We start from the raw sequence: 16,990 nt of genomic DNA on the forward strand, positions 1-16,990 counted from the left end.
TATGATATAACACCAACATCATTTGTTCTTCAAGCCTTATTGCCTTGCCCTTCATTCTAGCCAAAGCTTCTTGTTCCGTTTCTTTGTTACAGGTAATGATAGTTTTACTTGCTACATCCTAGATTGATGTCTCTAGAATATCTTTTGATGGTGTATTGATATCTGATTAAGTCGCAACATCATTTCTTTTTCGCTTTTAGCTACAATCTTTATTGCTGTCGTGGTTGGTCTCATTTGCTGCATCTAATTCCTCAGCAATCACACATGCATTTTCTTCCTCCTGGTTGAAGTACGTAAGGTCAATGTTTTTCAGTGTTTCTTTCTTAATGTTCTTGCTCAAATCTTCCTTTAGTTTCACTGGACCTTAACTACTCACTTTAGCATTAGCAGATTCTCTGTTGGTGATTGTTTCTGCATACTTACTTCCAGATCCCGATTTAGCATTTGCTGAGCCAGTCTGTGTAGTGGTTGCTGCATGGATGCTTTCAATTTCTACATCCTTAAGACCCCATAGTAAGACCTTATTTTTTGCCAGTGAAGTGGTAGGTCCAACCTTGATCAGGAAATGTGTTGTTGCTAGCTGAAAAGCTATCTTTTCGAATTTCTCAGTGAGCTCCAAACCACATACATGGTAAGCAATTAGTGGAGAATTCAATAAGCAATGGTAATAACAATTGATGTAATTTAAGCAGTAGGTTTATGATTTTTATAGGTTAGATTGCATACCAGATTTTTCATTTCATAAATGGCTTCAACAAGCATACCAAATAGCTTTTCTCACATTTCTGTAAAAGCGTTCAGTTGTAATGTTCCAGTTCCATTAGAGACATTGAAAGAAATTGTTGCTTGGTACATTATAATAAGTAATAGGAAAATTTGATTCTAATAATCCCACCTTTGGCCGGTTTGCTGCTAATAATCCCACCTTTTGATTATTATCTAATAATCCCACCTTTAGGGAGCATTCTCTTCTAATGGTCCCTAACTTGTTGGTGATCGGTGTAATGGGTTAATATGCCACGTGTCACTTTGTGATTCGTCGAAATATTTTTTTATATTTCTTTTAAAAAATATTAAAAAGTATTTTTTTCCCTTTCCTTCTTCCTTATCGTTTTGAAAACAAAAATAAAAAAATTAATTTTTTTTCTTACCTCCCGGTGGCCAAGGAATTTTTTTTTTTCTAATTTTTTTTTTATATTTCTTTTAAAAAAACATATATATTTTTTTATATTTCTTTTAAAAAAAAAATTTAAAATTAATTTTTTCTTTCTCTTTCCTTCTTTCTTATCGTTTTGAAAACAAAAATAAAAAACTAATTTTTTTCCTTACCACCTGGTGGCCAGGGATTTTTTTTTAAAAAAAAAAAATATTATTTTTTATATTTCTTTTAAAAAAAAAATTTTAAAAAGCAATTTTTTTTCCCCTTTCCTTCTTCCTTATCGTTTTGAAAACAAAAATAAAAAAATTAATATTTTTTCTTACCTCCTGGTGGCCAAGGATTTTTTTAAAAAAACTTACCCAAACAACAAGTTACTGGTCATAAGGGACCATTAGAAGAGAATACCCCCCAAAGGTGGGATTATTAGATAATAATCAAAAGGTGGGATTATTAGAAGCGAACCGGTTAAAGGTGGGATTATTAGAATCAAATTTTCCTAAGTAATATCAGCTTTGATTTATATTTTTCAGCACATAAATTAATTTTTTCAGCAATTTTAACAATAATGCCTTACCTATAAGTAGCATATATCTCTTTTCTTGAACATTGTACAGAATTGTACACTATTCCAAGAGCGAGATGTGTTCGTTTACCACATAAAGAATCTGGAGTGACAACCCTCAACCAAAACACCTCTTATGGAAGGGTGTTTGTTGGCTGCATTGTATATATAATATGTTAGATACTTGTTGTGTTTGATATACACCTGTTATGTTACTGTGGTAGCTTTTTCTTTCAGTGTTATAGATACACTTGATGATATATTTAGAAATGTACCTTCTTTGCTTTTATACGGTCTATAGTTGTTCGGATTCTCTCTGTTGGAGGATTGCAGGCTGCCTCCACTCTATTCTGTTGGTCGGTTAGCATAGTTTGATGCTTCTTTGCCCTTTTTTGTGTTTATTGAAAAAAAGGATTAAATCTAGTGAAAATATCAATAATTTTATCTACATTAGTAAACAATTACAGAAAGCATTTTTTAGAACTTATACCATTCAACTAAAGTTGTTGCTTTGTCACCCTCACGATCCATGATTATAAAAGTGGACATTAATTCAAGTGAAAACCCTGCAATTTGTAAAATGTCAATATATGCATTATGATATTATGAATTCATACATATGCTACATCATAGGATTGATGAATGGATAAACTTTTTGTGATATCTTGGCGGGTCATAGGACGCAAAGCTGTGATGCCAATTAATTTATAGGACTCGTTGTCCGAAACAAGTGTTTCACATTGTTCTCTAGAAAGATCATTCCAAAAAGAAAGTTTCATAGGTTGATCAGTACTGTAATTAGAATATGAACAACAATCAGTGTGGTTTCATAGTGTGGAAAAGAGTTTATGGAATTAATCATTATTAGTTGTAATTTCTATTACCTATAATCTATCACCATTAGATCTCGAACAGATGATTCTTTATTCTGTGATGTCACTATCTTTCTTGGTTCGTTTGATAAATGCAGAACAATCACAAGAATATCTAAAACAAAAGATAAATAGTTAGCATACACATAATCGCCGTATATTGATTATATCTATTTGAAACATAGATGAGCATGTTACTAACTCAATTGGATTATTTACCATGTCTATCATCATCATCAGGAACTGTTGGAAAAGAAGCAAGAGACTGATATCTAGGATGTACAAGTTCTCTTACAGAATCTAGGGATTGAATAAGAGTCCTACTTCCCAATGTTAGCTGAAATGGGAGATCCTCTTCCCTTGTTCTCCACTGTGCATCTAGGGATCTTACTAAAGCATCGACTATTTCATAGTTGCCTCTAAAGCTAATAAGATCCCAATATGCTTCTATTTGATCGCCAAAAAGTGTCATCTTCATTCGATTTTTCTATCAAAAACATGAACAAATGCAGATTGTCACATAATCATTTTAATTATCCAATTTGTGAATAAAGGTTTTGGTATATAATGTGTTAAATTATTAAACCTTGTCATCTTGCAAAATAACATTCTGATAATGTATATTTTTTTTTCAGATTTCTGAGGACGGCCTTTTTCAGCAACCCTTACTTTGAGCTTATAGTCTTTGACTGTAGTATCGATTTCATTTAGGAATTTCCGTTGAGGTGCCATGGAAATCCCCTGCATTTGGCATATGTCAAACATAATAATCAAGAATCTATTACATATAGTCTACATTTAAGTGAGGTAAATATAGAACTAGGTAATTTAACTATATAACATGTAATAATATAATTTCAAATATAGATATCATGTCTAATTTGCAGCTAAATCAATAGTTAATATGGCAATAGTACAGATAATTAATTGTAAACACTTTTATTATATTTGAAGAAAATTGTGACATGACACAGGAAATTGTCATGGTAGCAATAAAGACACTAAATGTCATGCATGTCTTAGCAAAAATGCAAATATTATATTATACAAAGAATAACTTGATTTCCTAGGTTCTGTAACTTCATAGTTGATATCCTTAACTCAACAAAGTAATTCACAATTGTAAATAGTCTTAATAAAAGTTAAGGCACTACATTTTATGCATGTCTTATTAGATCTGCACATATTTTTCTCATGCTAAGAATGACTTAATTTTCTAAGGACTTTGACTTCACAGTTGACATGTGTGATGTAAGTAACATACTATTTAGTGATTTAGATCTATATAAGGACCGATTTTCTTGCGCTCTATAATATGTCAAGCATTTAATGTTATAAGTTAACGTTTTTTCTACAACATGCTATCTATAGATTGGTAATGAACTGAAAGTAGTAACAACTACATGCATCAGCTGAAAATCAGAAATGCAATCAAACTCTGGTTCATATCATCCATTATGTAACTATTTGCCATAAATATAACTTGTTATATTGGTTTAAATCTTAAATTTATCTTGAAATTAGTATAACTGTTTGCAAATCTATAAATATAAAATGGCATAATATAATCTAAATATTATTCATACCTGTCAGAGAGGAGGAAACTGAATGCCTATGTGGAATCTGCTACAAACTTGGCTATGGTTGTTTTTTTTTTAGATGGGTTTATATTTAGATGAAGGTTTATTTTAGTGCTTTATTTGATGTGAGAATTAGTCTCAAGCTTAACAACACTTTTATAGTAAGGATTCTTTTTTTGTTTTTTCAAAAAAAAAACGATAAGAGAACATGCAAAATACTGTAGTATACAACAGTAAGTTAGTGCTTTTTTGGTGGAAATGCATGCAACATTAGGTGTCTATCTTGTTTTCCATAGATCATTAAGATAACCAATTCATTTTTTAAGGAAACTTTTCTAGAAATGATCTTAATAGCTACTGCACTTATCATATGCAAAAAAAAAGACTAATGTCCAGAAGATGCTTTTGAAACACCTAATTCCTAAAGTATTAGGATTTTGTATTTCTTGTTTTGTTTTTCCTATTTTTTTTTTAACTTTTCCTTTTTTTTCCCTTTTTTTTGTAGGGGGTGGGGAAAGGGAAAAGAAAGAAGTGGGGTTGTAGCTCATTTGGAACATTTAACTTAATAGGCTTCTCTACTTGAAATGATAAGATGAGCCCCATGCTTCTACATCATTGTAGACACATAATAGCATGAAGTAAAACTTGTTTAAAATGTTTATTTAATATAAATAATATAAATAATAAAATCATACATTATTAACCCAAAATAAACCTTCAACTTGAATTAGTATAGAATGAAAGGAATGGTGTCCTTCCAGATAGAGGGTTCGAAATTATTAGAAAGCTAATTCTTCACTGAGGTCAAGTGATCGGAATGCCTAGGTGGAGGCCGCTTCCAATCAGTAATATTAATGCATAATTCATGTTACGGCTTAATCTTAACTGAACCCTTCGGGTCGCACCACAATCGAATAACTTATCCGAATCGACAAATCAATCCGAAGGATCAGATGAGTCATTAGAGTATTACGAACAAAGACGTCGGATATCGAGCTTAGAGCGTCGATACCGAGCATCGCAAGTCTAGTCGAATTTAGAATTCGACGAGACGTGGAATCAAGCAAGACACAAGTTCGAGCCAAGCCGTAGCCTCGCATTAGCCTAGCCATGCGAGTGCTAGGCTAGGCGAGGTCACCATCCTATGCGTTCCTAGCATCGCCTAGCACACACACACCGCATGGCACTTGCATCGAAAGACGCAGGCCATGCATGCATGTGCTTAGTTGTCCATGCGTGGAAGGGCGTGCTCACTTGCATAGTAGCACCAGCCATCGCATCATGCTAGGCATGGCTAAGCACAACCACAAGCATCGCAAGGCCAGCACCACGCAAGTGCTTGCGGGGCCTCGCTATCGCAAGCAGGTAACGCATAGCATTATGCGTGCTTGCTAGCTAAGTTGGGCCAGCCATCGCTACATGTTGTGCTTGCGTGCCAGCATTGGGGCACCAAGCAGCAGCATGCTATGCGTGCTAGGCATCGCATAGCAGCAACCCAACACATACACATAGCAGCAGCCCAACACATACACATAGTAGCTCCTAGGCATCAGCCCGCATGCGTGGCTTGCTAGCTGCACGCATGCATGGGCGTGTTGGCTCGGCAGCCCAGCCTTGGTGCTAGGCGCCAGCTGGTAGCCTTTGCAGCCAAGGCAGGCTGCCAGCTAGCCATGTGGCATGGTCAGCCGGTCAATGGGAGGGTACCAAAGGAATTGGTGTGTGGCTTGGGGAGCAAGGTGATTTGGTCCCTCCCTTTGGTGGTCTTCACCTACTCTCTCCCTCCTTGTGCCACTTGGAGCTTGTTGATTGCATTGCATTTTTATTTTGTTTTGGTTAAAAGAAAATATATAAAAATGCAAATCTCCCACATTGATGGGAGAAGGGAGATCAAGTCTCCATTCCCTATAAATACCTAAGTTTTGGGTTTGGGAAAAATCACTTGAGTTGAACTCAAAAAGGCATCTCCTTGAAAAGTGAGAAAACCTTTAAGTTCGTAATACTCTAGTTTTGTTTGGTCAAGTCCCGACTAACCTTCGGGATTAAGACCGTTCGGGTCGAGTGGAGGGTGCGAGTTGTAGGAGGCAGTCGCACTTGTGAGGCTCGAGCTTTGATGTAAGAGCTCGTGAATCGAGCGAAGCACGCGTCAAGGGTAAGAATTTCTTTTCTCTTTCTCTCTCTCTCTCTCTTATGTTGTTAATTATGTGATTGCATGTTTAGTTGCTTTAATTAGTGAGCGGGTCATGGGTGGGTTTCTATTCCGCGTAGCGTTGGACACTACGAAACCCAACATAGAAATGCTTCTAGAAGAGAATACTCACAAAATAATGTATTATTTGATATTGTCTGTTCTATATTTAAATAGCAGAAATAAGCTACGTATAATATTTAGCATTTTATATATGGTAATTAGAAAGTATGCATATTGTAACTTTTGCTAATTTGTAAGTAAAAATTGTTGAATTACCAATCGACATAATTAAATAATGCCTGCCATTCGAAGAATATCAAAGGATATGACATTTTTCACAAAACCATAATTTTATTGCTTAGTGCTTGCTTCAGGTATGACATTGACATTAGCTGACTCTCGTGCTCTAGAAAGGGCAACATATAATTGACCATGTGAAAAACATGATCGTGGAAGGTATATTGCAACCTTACTAAGTGTTTGCCCCTGAGCTTTATTGATTGTCATTGCAAAACTTAGTTTTAAAGGAACTGTTTCCTTTGAAAATAAAAAGCATAACCTGAAGATTCTGATGGTCGTAAGTTAATTCTCGGTATTAATACGTGTTGCCCTTTATTTTGACAAACAACAATGACATACTCAATAAGATTATGAAAGAATCGCTTACATATTAGTCTTGTTCCATTACATAGGCCAGGTGATGGAAGAATGTTTCTCAACAAAATAACTAGGTTGTTGACTTTTAATATGAGTTCATGAGGACTCATACCACCGGGACATAGCTTGTTTAAAAATTCAACTGGATAAATGGCACAATTATCATAGATCATTGCATCGTAACTTTTATACACCACTGCCTCATCAGGAAATTTATCGATCAAGCCTGAGTTAATGACATCAACATCATCATTCATCGGTGTCAATATAGCTCTTGTTGTAAAAATATCTAAATTGAATGGAGGCATATCCATCTCTGGAAAAACTACAGCAGTAAGATGTACATCATCAGCTATATCAATACTACAAGGTTTAACGATACTCGATGGTAGCTCAATAAATGCATCTTCACTATTTTGCAATTCACCATTTCCAAGTGCCAACAAGAAAGCTGCATATGGAGGATCATGTTTAGCTCTTATATTTTTCAGTCAGTTTAAATTTCACCAACTGTGGCCACAAAGCAGAACTAACTAAACTTACAGCAACTGCTTCTTGTTGCTTCTTTCGTGGAACAACAGGAAGAACTTATTTGAAATCCCATCCAAAAATAACTAACTTACCCCCAAACAATAGCTCTAGATTGCATATATCCCTCAGTAATAAATCAAGAGACTTGATATTTTCTTTCTTTGCCATTGAAGCTTCATCCCAGATGATTAAAGTTGTCTCCCTTAATAGTGCAACAAGACTGCCCTATTTAGGAACATTGCAAGCAAGAGAGGAAAGCGGATCTAAGGGCATTTTAAATAGTTAATGATCAGTTCTGCCAGAAGGAATATTAGCTGCAGCAACGCCTGAAGTTGCCGTTGGTAAAACAATCTTATTCATCAATCTTATTTCTGCGAATAGGGCGTTGTATAGGGCATTGTATAGAAAAAATTTCCCTGTACCACCAGGACCATCTATAAAAAAAGCTCCAGGCTTCTCTTTTGTTACATGATCCATTATAACATCAAATGCAGATCGTTGAGCTTGATTTAAATTATCTTTACATTTCAAACACTCTTCCGGTATTAGAGTATTCAATGCGTCCTCAATACCTTTAATTATATGCATCTCTTCACTATCATCTTCTACTAATTGGTCTAATCCAAAAAGAGAACTTCCCATTGACTCAACATATTGTTCAATAGATCTGATAGTAAAGTGCTTCACTCTATGTGGATCTTTAGGATATTAACATATATAGGATTGAGAACTAAAAGACTTCGACTTTAGAAAGATCTCTTCAACTCCTCTTTTTTAGACTAAGTTACGTTGAAAATCTTCAGACAAAGAACTATAAAATTTTATCCATAAAGATAGAGGATTTCTAGGCTAACAAAATATAAGCAATGTGGCAAATAGTTTTCGAACTGCAAATGGCATTTGTATGTCAGATCCTTCTGCTAAGCATAATTCAATTGTATCATCCTCTTCTAATAATTTAAGCTTAAGTGCTGCCTGTTGGAAAGTGTCACACAAGTGACCATCAACTGTACACAGATCTTCGAATGATTTAGGACTTCTAACATTATGAAGCAATAATCGCAAAAATATCTTTCACCCTCTGAATTGAAGGTCCAACAAAAGCTAGCCTTCCAATGGCTATTTTTTTTTGTCTCTTATACCATTGTTTGTCTGATGCATCCCAACAATAATGCTCTGAAAATTCATTGTACAACCAACCTGTCCCAAGAGGTAATTTAGAATTCATTCTAAAAAACTCTGTTAAACAAGTTCTAGAATGTTTATCATCTAAAACAACTGTTGTTCATGAGGTCTGACATGTAAGCCTTGTGAGTTAGGAAGATGAACAGAAAAAGGTAAAACTGGGCGGGGGGGGGGGGGGGGTTACGTTTCATACAAATCAAAACCAAAAAGTCACCATGTAGCCTTAGACGGTGAAACCCATATACCAGATTGATATTGTTCAATTTCATCTTGCACTGGATTACCATCTCTTGATTCAACAATATTGAAAGATAGTATATCATGTCCTTTGTAGACATATTTGTACAGGTATTTCACTGCCTCTATAGAACAGCATACTTCAACATTTAATGACAATTAAAATATGATGAAAGATATGGATTATATTAATTACCCATCTATTATCCATTACAACTTTCTGAACTGTAACACTTTCTTCTTTAGCTCTTCTACGATACAGAGGATATCTATCATTGTTACTTCTTGTTTCATCATAGAATTTCCTTAGATAACCATACTTACAATTACCAAGACTTTCTTTATGTTTCATGCAAGGGCATTCTGGATTTAGATGACCACATGGACCATGCATCATATGTATAATCACAATTTGCCGCAAATATGCATTTTCAATAGATGGTATTTCAGCACACACATATTTATCATAATCAGCAGGACACTTGATTTTGAATTCAGGCTTCAATATAATCAGAAAATGAGCATGAGGTAAACCTCTTTTCTGAAATTCAATGACATAGATCATTGTATCCACTTCTCCGAACAACTTTTTCTTTTTTATTAAATGTTTTAAAGTAAGTACCTTGGCTCTAAAAATTCTAGCAACTATATTTAGCCTATTATGTGCTTCTTCTCCAACAGCAAGCTCTTGTTTTATTTCTGGCCAATTGGCATTACATATCATTGTTATAAATAGATCAGGCTTGCCATATCTCTAAACCAATGACATTGCATTCAAATATCTTTTCTTCAAATCACGAGGGCCACCAATAAAGGTTGCAGGTAATATGATTCTTCTCCCTACATTTGCTGCACAATTTTCTCCACAATCAATAGTATCGAGAAGTCCTTGATAAAGATCATCCCTTATTGTCTGTAGATTTTTACGAAAGAAATCTAATCGTGTATTCTCTAACTTCACATACATATCAACAATATATTGCTGGAAACATCTTCCAGATCTCAGTAGTAAATTATTGGGCCGACATTGAAGCTTGTATGCATAGTATTTCCGAGCTGAAATATTTCTATCTGTCTTAGGTGAACTGCCATTTGCACCAATAAATCCATAGTGGAAACAAAAAAAAACCCATTACATTCGGTGATAAGAAACTCCTAAAAATACTATATAAAGAAATAAAATGATGATGTAGAGAAAACGTGTACCTAAAACCAGAAACATATAAATGACATACGTATGGCCTCTTCTTCTAATAAATCTTCAGTAGTATGCACAGTGTATGAAGAAACAAGATCTGGCTAAGACTGTATCTGCTGGCTTCCACCCCTAGACATTTTCTTAAGTCCTTGAGTCCACCCACAATCACCATATGGAAAAAACAGTGGACATTGCAGAGGATCATAACAACGATAATATTGCATTATCCTATCAGAACAATCATTTTGACTAGTAACCAATATGTGTGGACTTTCAGATTCACTTGAAGAAGTACTTTTTGGACAAATAACTGCAACCTCATTTGTTGTAGGTGCGCTATAAACATGTTGATCTGGAACTGAGGTTTTATTTAACAAAATTTGTTTTTGGAATTTCTATTAACGATCGAAAGAATCGAGTATATGGATTTACTCCAGTAACCTCCATCAATATTGACAAGACATCCTCACTTAATTCTGGAAAATATCCAAGGCGATTAGCCATTTTGTGCTATCCATTATAGAAATAAAGTTGCATATACTTTGGCCCTGCATCTCTTAGAACTAAATTAGGAATGTAATGGTAGATTTGGCTATGCAACTTGAAAACATAGATTCTCTTTTTAGTCTTTGCATCAAAATTTCCACCCAACGAAGTAAAAGCAAACATATTGTTGTATAATCGCACATACTGTCTGAAATGTTTTGCATCCTCATCCATAGACGTAAACAACCTTACAAGCTGTGAAGGATACTCATTGACAACAACTTTGACTTCACCATTGCAGCAACAAAAATGAAGTGTTTCAAGCTCAAATTTTTTTACCTTACACCAATGACACTAGGTTGGTGCAGAAAGTTGATAAGCTTGAGAAGGGATTTTTTTTCCAACCACAGCAGCTGGAACCTCTGATTAAAATATAAGAAATGCAAATGATTACATTGTAACATCTGAATTGCAGAAAATGAGAAGAACGTATGACAGAAAAATGAATTGCATCATAATTACTTATCAATGGATGTCTAGTTCTTGGAATTTTAGCAGGTCTACTATTGAATTCTTCTTGCGATCTTTAAAATAACAATCATAACAAACACTTAATTTATTGTACATATAGAAACACCAAACCTATAGAAAACAACAATTTTAAAAAAAAAAACACATGATTCTAAATATGTCAATTTATTTTAAAGAAGATTTCCCACCGAATACCTCAACATCTCAGCAATATACTCAACTTGTAAACCTCTTTGATGTTTAGTGTTTAAACTTCTTGATGATGAGGGTGTGTGTAATAATCGGTATAGATGATCATTAATTAACATGAAATTTATAAGTCCATATGCCTAAACCACTTAAAAATAAATTTAACAGCTTTAGTTATGAATCACTAAATGCATATAATAGGACTTACCCATATCCTGCAACACGCTCCAAATTCCAACAAACTCTCTTCTTACTTCTAATAAACTAATTAGATTACCGAAGATATTTTATACACATAAGTTGCGGTCTATAACACCTGAATTTTCATAACATAATATACAGTAGGTTAATATCTCAAAGTATACTTGAATAAATATAAGCAAAGCTATAAAATGCAAATCCAAAAGATCTTTGATAACCATAAACTCATAGCAAGGAATTATTACTATAATATATATGAAATTCATTACAACAATTATACAACCACACATCTTAAGCTCAACTCCATACTTCTTTTCACTAAAGAGTTTAATACAAAAGCATAACCAAACTTACAACTCTATCATACATTCAAAAAGCAACAATGCACTAATGCTTAAACAAACTAAGTTAATTTTCTAATAATAATAATAAAACAAAAACACCAAAACAATACATAACCATAACTCCTAGCACCAAAGTTGTAATCTAAACCAACTAGTCCTTTGAAAACCTTATACGCTTGAAACGACCATTGAAATCCTCATATTATGGAAACATTTCACAGTCAGAATCAGCAACACTAGAAGAATCTGCAAGTACAGATCGTAGAGAACGCTTCTTCAGAGGGAAAATAGGTGGAATAGACACTGGAACTTGAAATTCCTTTCCAAGCAGAGTTACACAATCTTGTTCAACAAGGATTCTAGAAGGTTCCAAATCTTCTTTAATTCCTAACACTCGTTCCTTGACACTTAGATAACACTCCCTCTCTAAAGTACACAATATAACATCAAACCTACATGTCGTTGCCAATGAGATATCAACAGCCTTTCTAGCCACGTTCTGCTTTGCTGCAACTGAACTTAGACAGTAGTCACTAAATAAACATCGAAAGCTTGGACTATTCTTATGATGAATAACAGTAAACGAAGAAGTATATTTATAGCTCAATAGTCTCAATTTGAGTGCACCTTATATCAACAGACTTAAATATAGCCCTTAATACAACAAGGAAGTCTACAACTATCTTCTTACTCTTGTTCCCAAGCTCAACAGATACATGATCATGCATACAAACCTTTGCCTCTCCTTTCTCAATCCGTTCAAATTCCTCCTTCTTACACAAATACAGTTGACCACAACGATCATACATTTGCGTATGTATGGCTATCACATCCTCGATATCTATCTCATACTTCTTCATAAGATCATACACAACCTTTTTGGCTGCAATCTCACAAGATTCTTCTACATTAACTGTATCCCCACCAACATAAATAGTTGGAACAAGATCAGTATTTGCCTTAATAACCATAAGCAATGCTCCTAGGTTCATCAAGCAATTGGTAATCCAGATCAGGGAAATTCATAGAACAGGTAATTTGCTTTAGCAAAGGATGAATAGGCATCACTATTTGTGTAAGCGGTGCATCCTTAACCTGTAGTTAATTTATAAATCTCAATTTAGATCCATAAGCACTAATTTATAAACCTCAATTTCAGTCAATAAACACTAACTTATAGGGTAATCTCTGTTACTCACAGTGGCAGTTTTGTAAATAAAATGTACCACGGTGACTAAAGTGGTACAATTTTATCATTCATTTCGTAAATAAAATGTACCACCGTGACTAAAGTGGTACATTTTATTTATGAAACTGCCACTGTGAGAAACAAAAACGTTTCTCACAGTGAGTAATGGGGGCGTCCTCTAACTTATATGACTCAAATTTCATTTATACCAAACCACTTCACTACATGATGATAGATACCTAAACTACAACAATCTAATCAATGCCTAAACTGCAACAATCTAATCAACCCATGTCAATAAAAACCGAAAAAAGATTATAAACAAATCCACATAGAACCAAATCAAAGATACATGCATACATTCCAAACCTCTATGTCCATAGCATATAGAAATATTCTCAAAACAGTACTCATTAATTTTTAAACACAACTACATTCAAACACAAAACATAGATGCATGTCAAGCAACAATCGTATACATTTAATAATGTTAAAAAAAAAATTACCCAAGAAACAATCATTGAAATTAAATAATAAAAGTTAGATATTGTTCATCAAATCATCCCAATAAGTTAAATCAATTGAATTACTTTTCCACCTAAACTATATCCACTCTAAACACATGCAAACAATGTAATGCCATAAAATAAGGACAGATTACTCGTTTGTTCCATCCCCTTTTATTTTCTAATTTTTTTTTTTTTTTTTAAAAAAAAGGGTCAAAGCAAGTCAACAAAGAAAATGGCAATATCGTAAATAATATGCAAAGCTTAAGGTTGAGAGGGGATATCACTATTCCTTTGAACAGGAACACTTGTTGTGGATTTTGAAGGGCAGGGGTTTATTTTTTCTTTCTTTTTTTGTCTATTTGTCTAATCCACCAAAGCTATTAAGCTAAGTATAGAATTGTTATACTAGTATGATCATGGTTGTATGCATTCGGTTTTCTTGATGAAAAATGAGTTAATGAACTTGAATGATACAAGGACAAACTTCCCAAGGCTCAGCTCAAGAATCAAAGTTAGAACAACGACAAGGTTTAACAAACCACAAACACAACCTACGATTAGTGGAAAGATTAAAAAGGTAATATATAAGTACAGACAAAAAATTACTTATCGTAATGGGCAAAAGTTGACTTGTCAGTCGGGTCGGATTTGAGTCAGATCGCTCCGGGTCACGGGTCATTTCGGGTCAGGTCACTTCGGGTCACGGGTCGAGAAATTCTCAATTCTAATCCAAAGTTTCGGGTTCGGGTCAACCCAGCGGGTTTAAAACAATTTTTTATTTAATTTTTTTTGGCTTATTCTTAAAATTTCTGATTTTTCAAGCTTACGTTGCTTTTTTTTTTTCCAATTTTTTAGTCGAACATTATCACCATATTATTTGTAGCCATTACATACTACATAATTTAAATAGTCACCCCATTCCACCAAAGCACATCAATTCCTAACTAATAAAAAAATGATAATAAACTTAAAAATAAATCTTTTCAACATCCCAAAATTTAAGGAAGAGACCAACATTATTATTATTTTATATGTGGACTGTAATATCTTTTACCATAATATTAGTAGACCCGTCAATCGGTGGTATGACTGTGATGGGTGTTATACGGATGCAATTAGTGTAGGAGGTGATTAGTGTGGATTTAAGCAAGAGTTAATGAGTTATATGATATAAATAAATAAGAAAGAGATGAAATGAATGTTCGATGGTAGACAAACAATCAAACTTAATCAATAAACTAATATTAATTTTCAAATAAATGTATTTATTAGAAGAAAAAAAACCCATAAATCGGGTCACGGGTCAAGTTTGACCCGCAAATATGCGGGTTAAATAGGTTTGGGTTAAATAGGGTTACGGGTCAAGAAACTTTGTTCAAGACCCACAAAAACAGGTCGGGTTTGGGTTGAATTTACGGGTCGGGTCGAAAATTGATAGGTCTAGGCACAAGCCATTACTTTACATATAACAAGGTATTTATAACGAGTAGTAAAAATGTCCATTACAAATAAGAAATAACATGGTATTTGCAATAGACGCTTAAATTGCTAGTTACAAATGCCCGACTATTTGTAATGGGCATAAGGTATTGTCTATTACAAATGCATGAATATTTGTAACGGGCCCAAAAGTGACAACTACTAAAAATGTCCAAAACATGATTGATAAAATTAAAATAAAGGTATTTGTAATGGGCACTAAAAGTGTCAGTTATAAATACCATTATATTCTCTCTAATTCTAGCCATCATCACTCAAATTACTTTTTTTTATTTATGTTATACTTCCTCCGTTTTTTTTAGTTGACATGTTTCTTTAGTCATATTTTTCAATGCACAACTTCAACCATTAATATCTTTAATTACCAATAAACAAAAATTATAAATATTTAATATTTTGAAAATATATATCGTTACGAATCTAACAAGATCTCACATTACTATATTTTTCATTACGTATAAAGCACAAAACACGGTCAAAGGGGTGTGAGTGAATACTAGTAAAGTCAAAATGTGTCAACTTAAAAAAACAGAGGTGGTATAAGAGAAGGGGGAACGGAAATAAAAAGTTGGGGTCCAATTATCGAAGTACCTATAATAACCCCTTAACTCAATTAATGATATTTAATATTCTACTTAAATACTCCAATCAAACTTTAATAGGAAAATTGGATAAAAATAAATCAATTAATTAAAATAAAAAAGGAAATTATGGAGCATTAAATAAAATACTTTGAATTGGAAAAAAAAATAGATGTCATTCTTGAAAAAACACATTATTTTACATTGGTGAAAATCATTAACAAGAATGATTTATTACTTGAAAAAATCATGTGTAAAAATTTATGATAAACTATGTTTATGTTTATTATCTCTATTTGTTATACATAATAAATATAGCAAAAAAAAATAAAAATAAATCAATCAACAACGAAAAAGAAAAGTTAAATCAATTATAAAAAAAATTACATTATAAAATAACAATCATCAATTAGTTGAATTATATATCCAAAATTAAACAAATTACCTTATTTAATCTAAGTCCATTAATTCAATCAATTAATATATACACAAATATGGTGAAAAAAATTTCAATAAATTTTTTTAATTTATTATTAAATTAAGTTCTCACTAGCCATAGTTTTATATTACTATTTTATATTGACTGAAATTCAGTTAATTAAACTTCATTCCAATGATGATTTTTAATCTATCATTTTTACCCTTTTGTTTATAGTGATTTCACAAAAACTATTTCATTAGTCAATTTAAGAATAGAATCATGCATGCATTGATATTCAACATTTTTTTTTTGGTTTTTCTTTTTTTTTTTTTTTTTGCAACAATGTCACCAACATAATATTAAACATGGAACATTCACTAAATCCACTTACATATCTTAATAGTTACATATAAACCCATAATATTATAATAAAGTTACAAATGTTCTTAAGTAAAAATTAAGTACACAATAAATATTCAATCATTTTGTCAATTTAAAACTAAAATAAATGTTTAAAAAAAACACAAATAATCCAAAATCATGGCATCTTTCTCAGACATTATAAACATTTTCTTACTTGTTTCTACTCCTGTAAACAAAGAAGCAAAAGCAAAATTTTACTTAAAAAGATACCAAAACCAAGTTTCATCATGATCTCAAGCAACTTAAAGAAATCTATATCTATCTATCTATACTATACTAGATTAAAAAGCATTCATGAAAAGATTTATGTGCCACGTGGCACCCTCCTACACTAAACTTGCCACATCATCTTTCAATAAGTTAAGTTAAAAATCTTATCATAATTAAAGGTTTGAGCTCAAGACCACTAAAATATGAATTAAAAAATTACCATCTCAACTATTAAGT

At 33.0% G+C, this 16,990-nt stretch overlaps 1 protein-coding gene across 1 annotated transcript; it reads right to left on the bottom strand.

The window, feature by feature from the left end:
- Positions 1–9,725: 9,725 nt before the first annotated feature.
- Positions 9,726–10,889, bottom strand: LOC110734763. Its single transcript, XM_021914911.1, has 2 exons — positions 10,711–10,889; positions 9,726–10,056 (listed from the first exon to the last, which is right to left on the bottom strand). The coding sequence occupies exons 1-2, from the start codon at positions 10,887–10,889 to the stop codon at positions 9,726–9,728; spliced, it is 510 nt and encodes a 169-aa protein (XP_021770603.1).
- Positions 10,890–16,990: the final 6,101 nt, after the last annotated feature.

Source organism: Chenopodium quinoa, unplaced genomic scaffold, assembly GCF_001683475.1.
Source record: "Chenopodium quinoa cultivar QQ74 unplaced genomic scaffold, ASM168347v1, whole genome shotgun sequence".
NCBI lineage: Eukaryota > Viridiplantae > Streptophyta > Magnoliopsida > Caryophyllales > Amaranthaceae > Chenopodium > Chenopodium quinoa.